At 43.9% G+C, this 17336-nt stretch overlaps 3 protein-coding genes and 1 pseudogene across 4 annotated transcripts; 1 reads left to right on the forward strand and 3 right to left on the reverse strand.

Annotated features, from left to right (window-relative positions):
• LOC117834713 (vacuolar protein sorting-associated protein 26A-like) lies at positions 1-5168 on the reverse strand (annotated as a pseudogene).
• A 2308-nt stretch (positions 5169-7476) lies between these two features.
• Positions 7477-10869, forward strand: LOC117833323 (E3 ubiquitin-protein ligase At3g02290). The gene is made up of 5 exons (XM_034712780.2): positions 7477-7888; positions 8416-8710; positions 9292-9694; positions 9946-10055; positions 10498-10869. The coding sequence occupies exons 2-5, from the start codon at positions 8591-8593 to the stop codon at positions 10522-10524; spliced, it is 660 nt and encodes a 219-aa protein (XP_034568671.1). The 5' UTR covers positions 7477-7888; positions 8416-8590; the 3' UTR covers positions 10525-10869.
• A 705-nt stretch (positions 10870-11574) lies between these two features.
• Positions 11575-12432, reverse strand: LOC117833324 (protein SPIRAL1-like 2). The gene is made up of 2 exons (XM_034712781.2): positions 12083-12432; positions 11575-11970 (listed from the first exon to the last, which is right to left on the reverse strand). Exons 1-2 carry the CDS (start codon positions 12359-12361, stop codon positions 11887-11889), a joined length of 363 nt encoding a protein of 120 aa, XP_034568672.1. The 5' UTR covers positions 12362-12432; the 3' UTR covers positions 11575-11886.
• A 1634-nt stretch (positions 12433-14066) lies between these two features.
• On the reverse strand, positions 14067-17266 carry LOC117833322 (phosphoserine phosphatase, chloroplastic). Of its 2 annotated transcripts, none has more exons than XM_034712777.2 (8): positions 17117-17266; positions 16690-16926; positions 16421-16553; positions 16232-16339; positions 15588-15681; positions 15072-15221; positions 14940-14993; positions 14067-14447 (listed from the first exon to the last, which is right to left on the reverse strand). In XM_034712777.2, the coding sequence occupies exons 2-8, from the start codon at positions 16913-16915 to the stop codon at positions 14322-14324; spliced, it is 891 nt and encodes a 296-aa protein (XP_034568668.1). In that variant the 5' UTR covers positions 16916-16926; positions 17117-17266; the 3' UTR covers positions 14067-14321. The 2 variants fall into 2 exon arrangements, with proteins under 2 accessions (XP_034568668.1, XP_034568670.1); XM_034712779.2 differs by lacking the exon at positions 17117-17266 and adding an exon at positions 17008-17095.
• Between the last annotated feature and the right edge of the window lie 70 nt (positions 17267-17336).

Below are 17336 nucleotides of genomic sequence, written 5' to 3' on the forward strand. Positions count from 1 at the left end.
TTATGAAGACTGTGCAGTTTCTAGAAGGCGATACATCGTGATCTCTTTGTTGCTTGAAGTACCTCCGGTCTTCCTCATCAACAAGGACCAGGTTCAGCTAGTACTTTGACACTGAACTTGTTGTTTATATTACGGTAAGTCGGGTCACACCTCATACGGAGTCAAGAATAATCTCACTGGAATGGATTCTCCTGCACAATAATCATTCTTGATAACCTCAGAACCAAGTGGAGAATTTCACAGTTACGAAGTCAACCAAGTGACAGCAAGTTTGACTATGTTATGCACGCCTTTAAAAATTCAAGAGGGCAAAAATATGAGTAATACCTCTAACTAGGGCACCATCCATCATCTCAAATTTCGCTAGTGTCTCAGTCTCAACATATGTGTTTGGACCAGATCCAGTAGATTCACGGCGACGAATCTCAAGCTCCATGTTCTTTATTCTGACTAGAAGAAAATAGTAAGGCTAGAATTAGAATAAGCCGTATAATTGAGGACACACCTTGATGCTGTTGTTGATTGTAGGAACAGGAGAGTAGTTTATTACCTGAAAAAAACAAACACTAACTTCAAATCTGAATAAATCCCTAGGAACCATTTCAAGAACAACTCAAAAAGGGTAAAGTACATGGGAAAAACAGATATGTTGTGTGGCATTTAATCTGCCAGAGACGACTCAAATTAAGACCCAAATGGTTCAAAGGTAAAGTTATTGCACTCACCCACACAAATAAAAGATCGATGATATTTAGTCCACACTTACACAGAAGTCCCGCGATTCCACAATATTGCCAACATAATTTCTTCCAATTGTTACTTTCAGGATGTATCTGCAATATAAACTTCACCCTTTAGAGACAATGTTATGAGAGTTGCTGATGCTGCACATCATGCCAGCTAGTTTTAGGATCACCTGTGCAAATCATACAAGAAGCAACATAAGATGTCTGCCTCACCTCAGTCTGACATTCGTTCCGCTATATGACTCATATGGCATTTCAACAGTAGAAAACTCAAATGGAAAAGTCTTTCTTTCATAGATTTCACCAGGAACATCTAATTCACGCACTGCATAGATAAAACAGGCACTGCATGGGATGAGATAGACGTACAGAGAAACAGTGAGCTAGCTCCAAAACAATAAGGGCATATATGTAATCATTTTAGTAAAGGAGAAACGGGGACATGATTTGAACAAAGCTAAGTTATAATGAGTGCTAGTAGCCCCTTCAAAAATAATGAGTGCTAGTACAACAAAATAAAGACGGAACAGGCAACAAGAGTTTGAGGCAACAGCTACATGAACATCTTGAAGAAATGGTGTTATTGGACAACTGTGTATTAAAAATCAGTTAAAGTAAGAATCTACCTAAAGTGAAGTCATAGAAGTTGCCTCTGTCGAAATATAGCTCTGTAGTAGAAACAATCACAGACAAAAAAAAGTTAGGACCTACCAAGATCTAAAGTATCAAACAGCAGTGGTCTATTTTATTATCGGACAAAAATAAACAATACACGGAGAAGTTTTCACTTCTCAGCAGCACTTATTGGTTTTTCTCGTCCTTCCTATTCTTTCACTTTCTCCAGCAATGCAGTCCAATAGTTTACCATGAATGAAAATTAAAGAAAACTCTGGTTGAGAATGCAGTGCAACAGATTTTCTTATTGACAAATAGTTTTTTTTCCTGGAATGGACCAGCAAGAGATGTGCCAATTTCATTAAGTAGAGCAGAAGTTTACAGACCCATAAGAGCTTCTCAATAAATTGCTAATTCAACAAACTGAAGTGGTAGCCATACTAATAAAGCCCCCTATATCACACCAGGAGTAGCACAACTTGTACCTATCTGACCCAGCAGCTCAATCTTCACTCCCGTGTGCTCTAGCCTTTTACCAGGGACTCGGGCAATCGACATCTGCGTACAATTTCAGCAAAATTTAACCCCACTCAAATAGTGTCACACCCTAAAATTTTTGAATTTCAGGATGTGATTAAAAGGAATAAATAAATAATAATTTTCTCATAAATTTCAAAAATTTACCAACATTTATTTTTCTTTACAGGAAATTTAGTATAGGAAAAATAATTATTTGTTTTTCATAATATAATAATGATGTTCTGTGCCTGCGCATTCATGCCGATGCATCTTGATGTTTCATGAGTGCAAAAGTTTTAAAAATATGTTTAGACGTCCAGACCCTTCTAAGAATTTTTCAGATTTTTCTGAAATTTATTCTCGTTTTCCTAGAGCTTAATCCAATTTTTGGATGGTTCTATAAATCCTTCCAGAACCTCCCAGTCTTTTATTTGGGTTCCTTGTGTTCCAAATCATCTCCAAGAATTTTCCTGAAATTTTTTGAAGCTTTCAGAGTATTTTTCGTGATTTAATTACGATTTCGCAATTTTCTGGAATTGTTTTCAAATCCAAAATTAATTCCCGACATTAGAAAAAAAGGAAATAAATCCTGACTCCAACCAAGCCTAAAAATACTTTCCGGTGATCTCCTTGATATCCTTTTTCCAACACCGCAAACCTCATCTTGTTTCGACAACCCTAATTCCTGTAGTTCGACGCCGAACATTTGCATCTGTTAAACTCCAGCGAACTTTCCGGCGAGAACTCCAGCGAGCAAACCGTCTGTCCTCGGCCAAAGGTGAGCACACCATTGCGTTCGTATTGTCGTTCTTGTTCCGTTTCGCCGTTCCGGCGCGAGTTTGGGCCTCGTCCACGGCTATCCCTCTATCTCTTTCTTTCTTCCTCTCCGTCGCTATTTTGCGTGCTTGCTGGCCATGGTCATGCCGTGCCCCTGCACACCCAGCCGCCATTGCTTGGCTGCGCCACCAGCCCACCCACCGCTAGCGCCGCCGCCCCGCGCCCCTCCGCACCTTGCGCGTCGCGCCCCGCCACCAGCCCCGCGCTGCGCTGCCGCCGCCTCGCATGCGCCGGCCACGCCGCACCACCGCCGCCCACGGCCACCGGCCGCGCCCTTGCCTGCTGGCTCGACTGCCGCTGCCGGCGTCGCCCCTGGCCGGCCGCCGCCAAAGGTCACACAGCAGCGGCACCCCTGGCCGGCCGCCGCCAAAGGTCACACAGTAGATCAAACTGGAGGAAGAAGATGGCAGTTTTGTAGTTTAGCCCTTGAAATCTATTCAAAATTATGTTCATACCCTTGGTTTTTCGCAGTTATACCTCTGAAAGTTTCTAATCCTCATCAGCAGGTCCCTAGAGCTTCGTTAGGCCATATCTTTTACGTTTTAACTCCGTTTTGAGTGATTCTTTCGCTCACGCGTTCGTCTTAACGGGTAGATTAGTTTTGTACCGCTTTTCAGTACTGTTTATGATGATTGGTGTACTGTTTTTAATTTAGTTCTTTTGTTTGCTGTTATGTGCGTGCTCTGGATGTTTGTGCTGGATCATTGATGCGAGTAGAACGAACGTAGTTCTAGGACATTCAAGAGCAAGAAGTTGAAGACATTCTGAGCAGCAATACTACTTAAAGGAAGGCAAGTGTGTTCTTGTGCTTTTGTCCCAATAACTTTATTAATCACTATTGTATATGCTTGCATTTAATTTGATGGATTAGCTGCTATACTTGGGTTATGGTGGTTCTAATGAGCAACATGGTGAACTTATTCTATTTATACTATATCTTTTATTAATACAAGATTACAATGTTTAATCGGAACATGGAGCGACCACCCAGGAAAACAGTGCAACCACAAGAATTATCATGGTTTTGATCTTGGCTAATTAATTAGAAACTCTAATCTGGGGTAATCTTACTCGTGAAAAGGCAAGAGGGGTGGCGGTAGATGGGGTGTGATGCCTTGCTACTGATCCGGAAACCTTAGCGGGTTACCACTTACTAGTGAATCTTTGTAAAAGCCTCGGAGCGTCTCTATGCAATCACACCTCAGAAGTGTGGTATGGTGCCTTATCAGCACCGCATGGTTGGGTCTAAAGTTCTTCTAAACTTTTACGCGATTTGTGGGTAAAGATGTGCAACCTCTACAGAGTGTAAAAGTATGGTGCCTAATCAGCACCGCATGGTTGGGTCTAAAGTTCTTTTGAACTTTTACACGACTTGTGGGTAAAGATGTGCAACCTCTACAGAGTGTAAAACTGATCAATCAGCCGTGCTCACGGTCAAAAGCGGCCTGGACCCTCACATGATTAATATACTTGAAGATGGATTTAAATCGTGGTTTATGCTATGGTTATGGTTATGCCATATGCTTATGGCTTATGTTTATATTAATTGTTGTTTGGTATATACTTGTACTTTAGTAATCAGGTGCTATTAAAAGTTGACCAACTAAAAATGCTTAATGCAGTCAACCAGTCAGCCTTTCCTTGTTTAAGCCTTGCATCATATTCTCCTCACACTTGCTGAGTACGACATATGCTCACTCTTGCTAAAACCAACATTGCTCAAAAAAAGAAGCTGTTATGAAGTTGTTGTGAAGATGGTGCTGAGTTCTAGACGTACGCAGCCACCAGTCGATTGCCTGTGAAGTTTGGAGCCTCCGTTTTCAGGATTAATAAAGTTTGGAGCCTCTGTTTCCAGGATTAAGCTGTGTATCTGTGATGGTTTCGTAAGTATTTATTGTGTTCCTTTACGTGATATTGTTATTGTTATTCACTCATGATGTCACTATATGTATGAAACTTGATCTTGGTATACATATAGGTAGCACTTGGTTTATCGGGTGTGACAAATAGCTCAAACCAGAGTAAACACAAAGCAAAAGGCGCCGCCAATGGCACTAATACTACCTCTCCAGCTATGGTCTCAAGGCTCTGGAAAGCCGGCACCATGGCTGTCTTCCCATTGTCCTACTTGATCGACACCTGCAAGAATCCAACGAGCCAATCAATCAACCCAGCGTCCAGTTCCATAGTTAATTTGTTAGTTGTGACCCTGACATCGAATGCAGAGGCAACGCACCTGCTTCCGGGTCCTCTCGTCGGAGAAGGTGACAAAGATGTCGCAGGGCGGCTTGAAGGCGCCGATGATGTAATTCTGGATAAGGAAGAGCGGAAATCAGAGTGGGATCTACCCGTGGCTCTGCCGTCCTAAGGCGTAAAGATGCCATCTTGGAGGGGAACGAGTCAAGTACTAGCAAGCAGCCAAGATCAGATGCGATGTGCGTTGGTTACCATGGCTGCTTCTGAGTCTGGGGAATCGAATCCTGGGGCAATCCCGCAGTAGGCAGCCAAGGAGGGCCGCCGGCGCCGGGGAAGGAGAGGATCACCGGCGAATCAGCAGCACTGCAGCAGTCAAATGGGGAGATAGGGGGGGATCGATCCATGGGCTTGCTGATGCTTTCCGAGAGTTGTGCATGGGCCTGCTATGTGGGCCGTTTATCCGGCTTCCGTGATGGGCTTTAAACCACAGGAAGTCGAAGTCTCAGTTTTTTGGATGAGACAGTGCAGCCCATGTATATAGGTGAGGAAACTGAGGATGCCCACGGCACGTTCACCTAGTTTGGGGAAAAAACTAATTTTAAAAAAATTGCAAGAAAACAAAATAAAAGTATCACCACCACGGCACTAAAATAATAAATGAAAGAATTTCGATTCATTGTAAAATGGAAAGCACTTTGATGTCAAGTTACTTGGGAGGAGAAATTATGTTTCTTTTCGAGTAGACATGCTCAGCGGAGTTAATATTGTAGAATTCACCGAAGATTTGTTAAATAAATTCATGAAAATACAAGCATCGTGGTGAGCCTGGGATACGACGCATATACCTACCACAACAGGGTCAAACCAAATGAGCCACTCTTGTCATCTTAGATTTTTTTTATTAATCTAAATAGCCCTTTCGATAACACTAAATATAATTGTGAAAATTCCTTCTAAAAAATGTCATGATTCCTTATGTGCCATCTAAAACTTCAAACTCCCCCCTATGCTATTAGTTTAATTTTGCCCTTCCCTGTTTGCTATCGACGTGGCTTCAGTCAGTTGCAAGGGCCGTCACAGCACTGGTTCTTGTCAGGTTTTCATGGTAATAGCGATGCCACCTCTTGTGCTTAGTGTTGACCAATTCCATGAGTTGATGGGTCAAGATGTGGTCGCCGGCCGGCTGTCATTAGATGGTCAGTGAAACAAGTGACGGAGTGCAGCTAGTAAATTTTTATTGATTTTTACACAAAAGTTCAAGCTGTTCAGTACACCGCGTGAAAGATTAAAGTTTCTATTTTTGGGTCCTTGAATCTGATATGGATAGGAAAATTTCTAGAGTTTGGAAAGGTTACATTAAATTTATATGCACAAATTTACCTAAGCTAGTTAAACATTTTGATGATTGTAATTTAGTCCGATTAGAAGGTTATTAGGGGGTGTTAGTTTCTATTGCATCAAATCTTCGAAGGCTAATTACGAGGATTAAATATAAGTTAATTATAATGGAGGCTAACTCGCGAGATAAATTTATTAACCCTAATTAATTCATGATCAGCACATGTTTATTATAGCATCATATTGTCAAATCACAGACTAATTAGGCTTAATAGATTCGTATTGTAAATTAGCCTCCATCTGTGCAATTGATTTTGTAATTAATCTATATTTAATACATCTAATTAATCCAAACATGCAATGTGATAGGTGTTCTAATTAGTATCCAAACATTCGATGCGACAGGGGGACACCCCTGCTAAACTTTAGCGCCTGCACATTGGATGTTTGATACTAATTAGAAGTATTAAACATAGTTTAATTACAAAACTAATTGCACAGATGGAGTCTGATTCGCGAGACGAATCTATTAAGCCTAGTCCATGATTTGACAATATGGTGCTACAGTAACCATTTGCTAATGATGAATTAATTAGCCTTAATAGATTCATCTCGCGACTTAAACTCCATCTATACAATTAGTTTTGTAATTAGCTCATGTTTAGTCATTCTAATTAGCATCCGAATATCCGATGTGACACTGCTAAAGTTTAGCATCTCATATTCAAATGCCCATAAAAAACCAAACAGGGCCTTGCCAGATCTCTAGAGAACCTTTTATGATTAGCACATCGTCAAATCACGAACTAATTAGATTTAATAGTCATCTCGTAAAAATATAGGTCTCGATGCAATAGAAATGTGAGTCCGAACTAAAACAACCATAACCTTTTACTCTTCGTGGCCCTAGATCTCCAGAGAACCTTTTAACCTTGGGCTCAACCATCCAACTGTGGGCCCCTCGATCCCCCACGTCATCTCATGACGCCACGTCGCCACAGCGCGCTGCCACTCCACTGTCCACTCTACCCCCACCGCCCACGGCACGCCGCAATGCCGCATGATGAAGCTCCCTCCACCTCACATGGTGATCGCTCGACACGCGTCGGTGCCCACCCCACCAAATCCTTCCCTCCGATGTCCTCCCTCTCCTCCCCTGTTCCTAGAGCCGCCGCGCCGACGCGAGGAAGGAGCGAAGCAAGAGAATCTCACCTCACCTCACCACCACCCTCCCCCCGCGGACGCAGTCAACGCGGGAGCCGCAGCCTCGTCTCCTCCCCACCTTCCCGTCGCCGTCGGCGCCGCTGCCACCGCACCGGCGCGGTGCGTACCGGGTCCGCGGGCCTCTCGCGAAGGCACCCGATAAGCCGCCTCCACCTATAATAAACGAGCAAACAAGGCAGGCGACAGCAGGAACCGCGCCGGCCGGCCGAATCCACCGAAGCGCGCCCCCAATCTCATCTGGCCGCCTGCCCGACACGCTGGGATCTTCCTTTCCTTAGCCTATCGGTCAACGCCGCGGATTTTATTCCTCTTCCCCTCTTCCCCTTCCTTCCTTTCCTTCCTTCTCCCGGGGCTCCGGAGGTTTCCGTAAACCCGTCGTCCGTCGCCGCGCGCCCCCCTCTTCTTTCTCGCAGGTGAATCCTGAATCCGCCGTTTCCCCTTCTCGTTCGTTCCTCTTTCTTTCCCCGGATCTCGCCTTCGCTCGTCGGTTCTTGATTTCGCTGGGGACGTGCGTATTGGGGTTGCGTGGGGGAGGCGGGGTAGTCGGGAAAGGTAGGATTTTGATTTGTTTGGGGGGGAATCTCCGGTGAGCTTCGTTGCGTCATGGTGGGATTTTTCAGGGAGGCGAGATTCTAGTGATGTACGATTGAATGATTTCATTGATAAACACTGGAATCGATTGGGGTGCAGCCGGCCTGATGATTTTCAATTTTTTTTGCGTCAAATGGGATGAATTGTGGTGCAGCTGTCTGTTCTCTCACGGATACCGTGGGATGGGGATTATGGGGGTGGGATTTTGGGGCTCGTTTAGCACAAGCTTTGCGTCCAAGTCTTATCTTGCAGAACGATGAAACTTTGTTGTCAGTTTCAGATATTTTTGTGTGCATGTCCTGCCAACACTTGCTGTGAAATGACCTTATTTTCTGCCTGCCATTGATAGGTATCGACGACCAACTCCTTCATTCCTACGTCCCTCAGCACAGCAGCGACCAAATTGGGATTTTTGGGGGCATTCGGATTGTGCATCAGTTTGCTGCCTTTGAAAATTTGGTACCTGGTCGGCTGGACTCGAGGAGTTCTGCTTAAGGAACTCCTCTGTGAGGTTTCCTTGGATTATGGGAGCTTTCTGTTCTTGCCTGCAACCCGATTATTCCGACGACCATGGGAACCACACGTCCTCGGCGTTTAGGAACTGTGTGTGCCTCAGATGTTTTACCCAGCAGCTCATCAATGCGGTATGCTGTTCTCACCTTGTTTGCTTGATTTCTTACACACTGAATTTTGTTCTAGTGAGTACTGACTAGTGAGCAAATGCTGTAGTTAGGATGAGAAACATTAGCTGATATTTCTGAATTCAGTTGATCGGTGCAACAAAGGTAGCCATCATTGTACATTGCGAATAGAGAACTTTATTAAGGGTTTCAATTAAACCCAAATATGCGATGGTATCCTGTGTGAATATTTCAAAAGAAAATGATGCAATGTGATATTTGTCCGGAGGAATGAATTCGTGACAACTTATGTAGCATAATGTTCTCATTGGTAATATTATGTTTCTTGTTTTGGTAGCTGTCCGAAATTGATGATCATACTCTATACTAATGTGCACTGTTCCTCAGTTATTACTGTAGTAACAGATGTGTTTTATCCTAAATATAGGTGTGTTTGTCTGATAGCAAGCATGGGGAAATCATACAAAAAACAAATGTTACACTTTATCATACTGGTTTACTCTCTGATAGAATAAATAACTTATGTAAATTGAGTTTATACAGGTAGGAAATATTTGCATTTTAATCTTCTCTCTTGTTTTCAGTACACTGTTTTATTCCGAGCTGGAGCAGTGCATTCTGTATCTCAAGCTATAGAAGCCACTCCTGTTGATTCAGCTGAAAGTTCCTTTGATACATATCGTTCACCCCCAAGACCGCTGCCCTATGATGATCCACGATTTTCACCTCCTGCTCGTAACTGGTTAAGGCATGAAACCCCAAGCCATTCCCCAGAGGAGTCAGAACCACTTCGAGCAAATGATGATGAGGAGGAAATGGAGACACCAAGTAGAATAGACAAGGCAAGTAAAACAAACTATGACACAAAAATGAAGATATGCAGCTCTGCTTATGGAGATAAGGTGCCACCCAAGGAACATGGAAGTTACTTTAGCTACTTTTCCCCAACTGCTGAAGATGAAGATGTCTGCCCAACCTGTCTTGACGGTATTATTACATTACTTAAATTTTATCTTCAGTATGTTGGAAAGGTGTTTAGTAGTTTGCAAAATGATAACTAAATTTCCTGAAGTATGTGGTAAACAGATTTTTCATTACATCCCTGCAACAATACTAGATTCTTGCCAGTTAATGGAAATGTGATGTTGAGAGTAACTTTGTATGAGCATCACATTTTTCTCTCAACATTTTATACTCATATTCTCACTATTCTTATATGATACATAACTACAATGCAGATTATACTTCTGAGAATCCTAGGATAGTAATGCAGTGCTCACACCATTTCCACCTTGGCTGTATTTATGAATGGATGGAAAGAAGTGAGGCATGCCCTGTCTGTGGAAAGGTAATTTGGTTGCTTTATCCTTGTAATTTATTATTACCACATCTTAAGTATTTTGCATTTTCTGCTATGAAGTCACTAGCCTGAATTTACTCCTTTAGTCTGCATGTTATGTTGTTGGAATTGTATAAAATTAAACTGAAATACGTCGCCAGAAACCTGTAGAAAAGTGGCCTTGGGATGATAATGTGTGCATTACGAATTTGATGCAGATCTTTTTTTAAGTCAGAATTATGCCCACTCACTGCATTTTGACTATTTAATAATTAAAAAGCTAAAGAAGTATGACAGTTGTTGTGTCTGATTTTCGTTGATTAGTAAGCTGGCCTGTAAGCAGTAACCTCCAATAAATGAAATGCGTATAGCTGATGGCTCTAATTATTTTTTCACACTATTTTTCTTGGATGGACTATTAATTGACCTCCCACTTTGTAATCCAATGCAGAAAATGGAATTTGACGAGACAACTTAATCATCTGGCTGGAGTCTACATCTTGGATTAACAACCTCATATGGCGGTCTGAAAACACAGGTGGTCTAGCCGCAGCAAGCTCTCTGTAAATACACCCTGTAAATATTGAATCGGTAGTGCGCTCTTTGCCATACCAGTGTTCTTGAAATTCTGGATCGGTGCACATAGACATTCTTTTACGATTTCTTCCAAATAGTCAGAAGGTGAAGGTTTCCCCTTCACCTGTCTGCGCCCCTGCCTCGACAAGGCTTAGAGGCGCTGTGTTTCTCGGTGATAGCATCATCGGAAAGCTGTAAATTCACGACCTATGTTGATATAATCATATGAAGGCCCACGGTTCGGTTCTGGTGGTGGTTGCAATAATTATTTGGCTTCGGATAATGACATTCTGGCATTGTAGATCGAATTTGTGATGCTTTTGCTTCTGCGGTGTTGCAAATTGTGATCCATTGGTGATAGATCAGAAGTGATTGTACTTTGATGGGGTACTATTGAGATGCTCCCCTTTTTCTCGTCTCCTTTTCGCGGTTTCTGCGATGCACGTTTGTTAAAATCCATGGGTTGATTCTGAAGATGGCGTGCCTTGTTTGTAAGCTAAAATGGTCCTTTAGTTGCTCCATCCTTTTGAAGCCAAGAAGGTCCTTATGTTCACCTGAGACGTTCTATGTATTGGGGAAACAAGTTGTGCTGAAATTTCGGGTCTGTTCGCTTCAGCTTATTCAGCCGGCTTATCAGCCACCCAACAGTGTTTTCCTCTCATAATAAATCAGCCGTTTCAGCTTTTCAGCCGGCTTATAAGCTAAAGCGAACAGACTCCACTTATAAACTGAAGCGAACAGACTCCACTCTGCAGTACCTGCTAGGTGGTGAGGGGCCATAAAGAATTCTGCCTATAGGTGACATATGACATCTTATTTCAGAAGACCTGGCAGGTTAAAAAGTTGGAAGCTGAAGTAATTACTCCATTTATGTAGAGTGTGCACCTGCAGTACTATTTATCCATTGGCTAGTGCATGGACAATGTCAAGCTTTCACAGAAGCTGGATCATATGAGTAATTTAACACTTGAATAAAAATTCTGATGAACCAAACCCAAGAACAGGCAAGGCTTGTTGCTGACGGAAGGATGGGTCAGTTTTTGACACTCATACAAGCAGAGCTACAGGTCACAGAAAGGGTACTGATGAGACAGACAGCAATGAAGAAGGTTACAGAGATACACGCGGGTCAATTCTCTTGGAAATTAACCGTGGAACAAGCAGGTTACGATGAGCTACTGAAATCAAGCGTGCGAAGTAGACGGCGTTCTCGAGCGAGCTCAGCTCTGAAGTAGCCTGAACCGGGGAAGCTGCCATCAGCCCATCACTTGCCGGCGCCGCCGCCGAAGAGGTAGTCGAGCGACGAGCCGCCGCCGGGCGCGGCGTGCACCTTGGTCGACGGGCGGTCCTGTCATGCGCACCATGGCGATCGTCGACGATGTGTCGATGTCAGCAAAAAGATATTGGGTGCATAACAAGTTCAGAAACTTGAGAAGAAGCGAGAGCCGGCGGCGGCTGACCGTGAGGAAGTTGCCGCAGTTCTGCCCCTGCGCCCGGAAGTAGTTGTTGGTCTGGCTGCCACGGACGCCGGCCGGGATCCCCTTCAGCTTCTCATCGTCGTGGCCCGCCGCCGCCGCCGCCGTCACCCTCTGCTCATCCGCCGCGGTCGCCGTCACCCTCTGCTCATCCGCCGCGGCCGCCGGCTTGGCGCGCGCCGCGGGGGCCTCGTCGCCGCCGCCGAACAGGTAGTTCAGCGAGCTCTGCCCGCCGCCGTAGCTCACGCCCCGCCCACGCCCCATCCTCCAAGCTACCTTCTTGCAGTTCTAGGGGAGGAAGATGAAGTGGCTGTGCAATGCCACCGTTGCTCGCCGGAGGGTCTTGCTATTAATAGAAGAAGGGAGCGCGCGAGCGCCGCCGACGCGCCGCCGCATCGTGGCCGTCGGTTTGGGCATCTCAGGGGATCGGACGGCGAGGAGCCCGCGGGGCGTGGCGTCGGTGGCGGTGGGGCCCGCGCGGGCGGCGATGTGGAAGTTTCCACTTCGGTTGGCGGCGCGTCGCCATGATTAGGAGATGATGGGAGGGAGGGGGTGTTTCGATGGCTCCACTGATCGACCGAACCCGGCCGGCTTTGGTTGGTGCATGGCGCGTGAAAGAGAGATGAATGAACGTTCCGGCGCAAATTAGTCCCAAATCGTACGAAACCCGGAGTGATTTGGATTTCGAAAACTCTTCATCCGAAGCAAGGCATCGACGTGAACTGTGAGCACGAGTTTTTGCAAAAAAGAAAAGAAACATTGGTCATACTCTCTTGCACTTCAAGCCCTTTGTTATATATAGACCTTTAGTAACTACAGCAAGGATGATATTCAGCCGGCTTATCAGCCACCAAACAGTGTTTTCCTCTCACAACAAATCAGCCGTTTCAGCTTTTCAGCCGGCTTATAAACTGAAACGAACAGATCAATGGCCACATAGTTAACTAGGCTGTCGAGAGCCTTTCCTTTTCCTGTTTCAAGAGGATTTTCGTTTCAAAACTCTTCTCCTTCAAGCAAGCCCTTGATCTAAACAAAAGTTTTTAAAAAAAATTAAAAAGAGCCACTAGTAGTTGCACACTTTTGTCAGTTTGTGCCCCGTGTGCTCCTCAAAACGCGTCTATATACTTCTCAAAAAAAGAAGACGAATATATAGCCATGCCGTTCTAAAATTTTGCTTTGAATATTGATGGCCAAAACTAAATGTGGCGACCGCACGTATCTCAAAACGACTAACCCCTTGTAGCTAGACTGGAGGGTGTTCATTCATGGCTGCCATTTTCGCCATGCTATCTAGCAGCTCCAGTAACAAAGATAACTGAAGCATATACATGGTGTTGCCTCTTCAATTGTTTGTTCTCGATCGACACTCTTAATTTTTTCTACTACTATTAGTGAAACTCAAGTGGGGTACCAATGTATGAATGATGGTGCTAGTGCTACACACATATTGCAAAAGACAAAGAGGTGGCATCTCTTTGATGGTCATGAGCCACTGCACTGTAGTGGACTGCAGAATAGTTTGATACGGCAGGTACAAAGCTGATGAGTCTCGAACTAAAGCACAATCAGTGGCTGATAGCTTGTGGTTGGAGTAAAGCATCCGAGACCAAAGAGGCTGGCCACAAGTTGGAGAAAGGGATGTGGCATCTGCTGCTAACTACAGCTACTACCATACATCTCTATCCATCTGTTGCAACCACAAGGTTCTTCCCAGAGTTAGGTATACCGTGGCAAAAAAAAAAAAGAATATAAAAAAGCAGATAATGGAAAAGGAAAAAAAAGTAGAGAAAGAGCAAAAGATAAAGAAAAAGAAATAAAGGCACGCTGCATTAGGTCAGATGGAGGAATCCATGGCTTAATGATCCTGACTAACGCAAAGGCCATTGTAACGCACAATACATCATTATGTTTTAAGATACGCACTGTTTGACAAAGAGGTCCACAACCTTTGCATAAACCAAAGCTGTGATTCAGCACTTCAAATGTGATGCAATTCATTAATTTCATACTCAACAGTTGCTTAAAAGATACTTCAATCACAATATCAGAACAGTTCAGGACCATCCAAAAAAAGTGGGATGAAATAACAAATACTTACAAGCAACCAGATAGTTCAGCTAAATCCAATAATTGCTACTGAAATCTACAGCTTGAAATGTGGCTGCAATTATTTCACCGCTCAGCATAAAAAATGGAAGGTTCAGAATTGCGGTAAGTAGTCAACTTATGGCAACTTGGTAATTAGCTCTTCAAAGTCGGAAACAACCCAGTCGGCTTCTGCTGCAACTGGCTCCCTCAACTGAACACCGGCGTAACAGATAAACAAGTCTGCTCCACCAGGTTGCCGGGCCTGCAAAGACACGGGCAAATTAATGTAGCTGTATACATTGTTTTATGCTACAGTATTGTAACTAAATTGCTATACGCAGATAGATCAGTAGCTTCTCATATCACTAAGTTGCATACGCCATTCTCTAATTATTTCCTTTGCTGAAATATTCACTAAAGAAGAGCTGCCAGGTGTAAATAGCCTAAAAACAAGTTTTTTTGGAGTTTGGACAGGCCAAGAGCAAAACTAACTCTTTGACTCACTCATTGCTACATCAAGATAAATTATATTTTGGTCCCACCATGTGAACAGCAGAATCAACATTATGAGATCTGACTGAAAAACACAAAAGTGAAATGTTTTGGCGAGTTGCATGCCTCATCAATCAATCAACAAGGAAGCAACTTTTCGACCATATAAATGTAGATAACTTCCCTTTACCCAATAAAACATTGTCATTCTACACATCTATTGTCAAGATAGATATTTCAAAGGCATCATCCAGTCATATACCTCAAGATCAGTTGCACCATCTCCAATCATAATGACCGTCTTGTAGCCGTAGTTCTGAACACAAAGAAAGAAGGTCAGCAAGGTGGATAAGAAGTAGAAAATGCAACCAAAAGCTATACAGTTTAACTAGACCTGTTTTATTTGCTGCACTGCTTGTGCTTTTCCGCCACTGCGTGAAGTGGGCTCTGTGGGATCAAATCCAGCATACTCCCCAGAAGTTCCAAAGAGAACTTGGTTTGCAATTATGTTTTCAGCAGGAATACCAAGCTCAGATGCCACAGGCTGTAGAAAAGGCAAACAAAAAACCGATGAGTTCTTAATGGAATCATTTAAAAATAACACATAGATATAAAAAAAATCACATGCCCACAATATTAAAAAAGTTCCGCACTACAAATATAGTCTAGTTGTGTTAAAGAAATTGTACGTATTTAGATTTTCTAGCAGAAGATGCATCCTTGTTTGTTATTACAATGAACAAACAATATATTTCTAACAAACAATAAAACCCCAAAGTGAAGTTTGCTCCAACTTCATAATAATACAAGCACAAAATTTCAATATCTTATAAAAGGCAGCAAAAATGAACCATGGTATGATATTACAGGACTACCGAAGTGGTGCTGTAGAGTGGAATAATGTACTTACCTTGATCATTTGTCGGAAGCCTCCTGACACAAGGAACACATCAGTATTGTTAGCTTTTAGCTTCTTAACCAAATCAGCCATTCCTGGAGAAATCCTGCAAATAAAAGATCACTGCTTTTGCTAATTCTGTCATTGGATAAAGAAAATGAATAATTCTTTTATGTAAGTTGCAGTTACTTCTGTTTCAGTGTGGGGAAAAAATGTTGAATGAGTTCTATCTTGGTTTTGCACTGTAGTCAGAAAAATTTTAGGGCATCATTACATAAGGCATAAGTCAAATTAGCCAAAAAGTGATATACTTTTGTTGGTTCAATATAGCTACAGTTTTCTTCTGGGCCTAAAAATTGAAAATGGGTAAAAACAATTGGCATCCCAAAGCAATTTATTTTTTTTAACGAACCCCAAAGCACATTCTTTTTTGTTTTTAAATGAACCCAAAAGCACTTTCTGTTCTAGAAGCTCAGAGTCAGATATAAGGGGTTAAACAGACAAAGGACAAACACCTATAGCACATATCCACTATTTCCGAAAGATAAATAGCAGAAGTACACAATCTAATATGATCCAAAATAGGAAGGGAAAACACTGCACTGAAATACTATCTACTATCTAGATCAACAGAAGTTAGGACTAGGCGAGCATACCTTGGCGGCCTCTTCACCAAGCACTCCTCAATTTGGGAGAGAGATGGCTTGATTAAAGACAGCCTGGCTGCCAGAGCCTCCTCAAATGGAACAGTCCCTGTCATTGCTCTGGCAACAATAAGGCAATGTCAGATCTTCTGATAAAAATTAACAAACCAGATGAATAAACCTACATAATGGAGAATTTACTTCGCTGTCCATTCGGCAACAGCTTTCCCTGCCCCACAGAAATCGGCAAGCTCGTCGATACCCTCATCCTGGATGACCGTGCTATCGACATCGAAACACACTGCATCGGCATTCTGCAATGTCTCGATAACCCCTGAAAACACGTAGACAAGCAATACAAGCAAGTTACTCCCAACTCACGGTGTAGCTACTAACTCTGAGACTGACACTGATCAGCTGTTCTATCTTAAACACCTCTGGAAGGCTTTGAATAAGAAAAAAGGAACAACCTTTGGAGGGCTGGCGATTGGCCAGAACAGCCGTGCCACCGTCCTTGGAGACCTCCAGTGCTGCTGCCACTAAACCACAGCTCTTGCAAACCTTAGCAGAGCGAAACAGCGGGCTTGCAAACCGAACAGCCACTTGCGAAGCCGGTGGCGGCCGAGCGGTGGCGGACGACCGACGAACAGGCAGCAAACTTCCCGGGCCTGCGCGCGCTCCGATCAGGCCGGCCATACCATACGCACCTGGCAAAGCAGACGAGGCAACAAATGAGCTGAATGACCCAAAGTGCGCGCTCGTGCTCAGTGGCACAAAGCGTCGAACACCTCGCGCGCGTGCCCGGCAAGCCCGACCCGCGGGGCGGATTCTGGCGGGAAGGCAGGCGGAAGGATACGGAGGGGAGGAAGCAGGGCGAAGAACAGATCACTAGCTCACCTGGGCCAGAAGATTCCAAGGGGAGGGATGAACGCGCGGCGCCGCCACTCCGGCCCGTAGGAATCGCCGAGACCAACCGGTGGGTGTTGGTGCCTTGGTGGTGGCAAACGTTGCTGTCCACCCACCTACCCCCCTCTCGACGCCGCCACTATCGCCCAGTGACATGTGGGCCCGACCATCCCGTGGGCCTACATGCAACCACCTACCACTCCACTCGTCC

This window comes from Setaria viridis, chromosome 8 (genome assembly GCF_005286985.2).
Source record: "Setaria viridis chromosome 8, Setaria_viridis_v4.0, whole genome shotgun sequence".
NCBI classification, from domain to species: domain Eukaryota; kingdom Viridiplantae; phylum Streptophyta; class Magnoliopsida; order Poales; family Poaceae; genus Setaria; species Setaria viridis.

Excerpts from the sequence above, each read along its gene's own strand:
- LOC117833323 (XM_034712780.2), top strand. The coding sequence starts at position 8,591 with ATGGGAGCTTTCTGTTCTTGCCTGCAACCCGATTATTCCGACGACCAT. Across the intron at positions 8,711-9,291 it reads CCCAGCAGCTCATCAATGCG|TACACTGTTTTATTCCGAGC; the intron begins GTATGCTGTTCT and ends TCTTGTTTTCAG. Across the intron at positions 10,056-10,497 it reads CATGCCCTGTCTGTGGAAAG|AAAATGGAATTTGACGAGAC; the intron begins GTAATTTGGTTG and ends AATCCAATGCAG.
- LOC117833324 (XM_034712781.2), bottom strand. The coding sequence starts at position 12,361 with ATGGGGCGTGGGCGGGGCGTGAGCTACGGCGGCGGGCAGAGCTCGCTG. Across the intron at positions 11,971-12,082 it reads ACTGCGGCAACTTCCTCACG|GACCGCCCGTCGACCAAGGT; the intron begins GTCAGCCGCCGC and ends TGCGCATGACAG.
- LOC117833322 (XM_034712777.2), bottom strand. The coding sequence starts at position 16,915 with ATGGCCGGCCTGATCGGAGCGCGCGCAGGCCCGGGAAGTTTGCTGCCT. Across the intron at positions 16,554-16,689 it reads CAATCGCCAGCCCTCCAAAG|GGGTTATCGAGACATTGCAG; the intron begins GTTGTTCCTTTT and ends ACGTGTTTTCAG. Across the intron at positions 16,340-16,420 it reads GTTGCCGAATGGACAGCGAA|AGCAATGACAGGGACTGTTC; the intron begins GTAAATTCTCCA and ends TATTGTTGCCAG.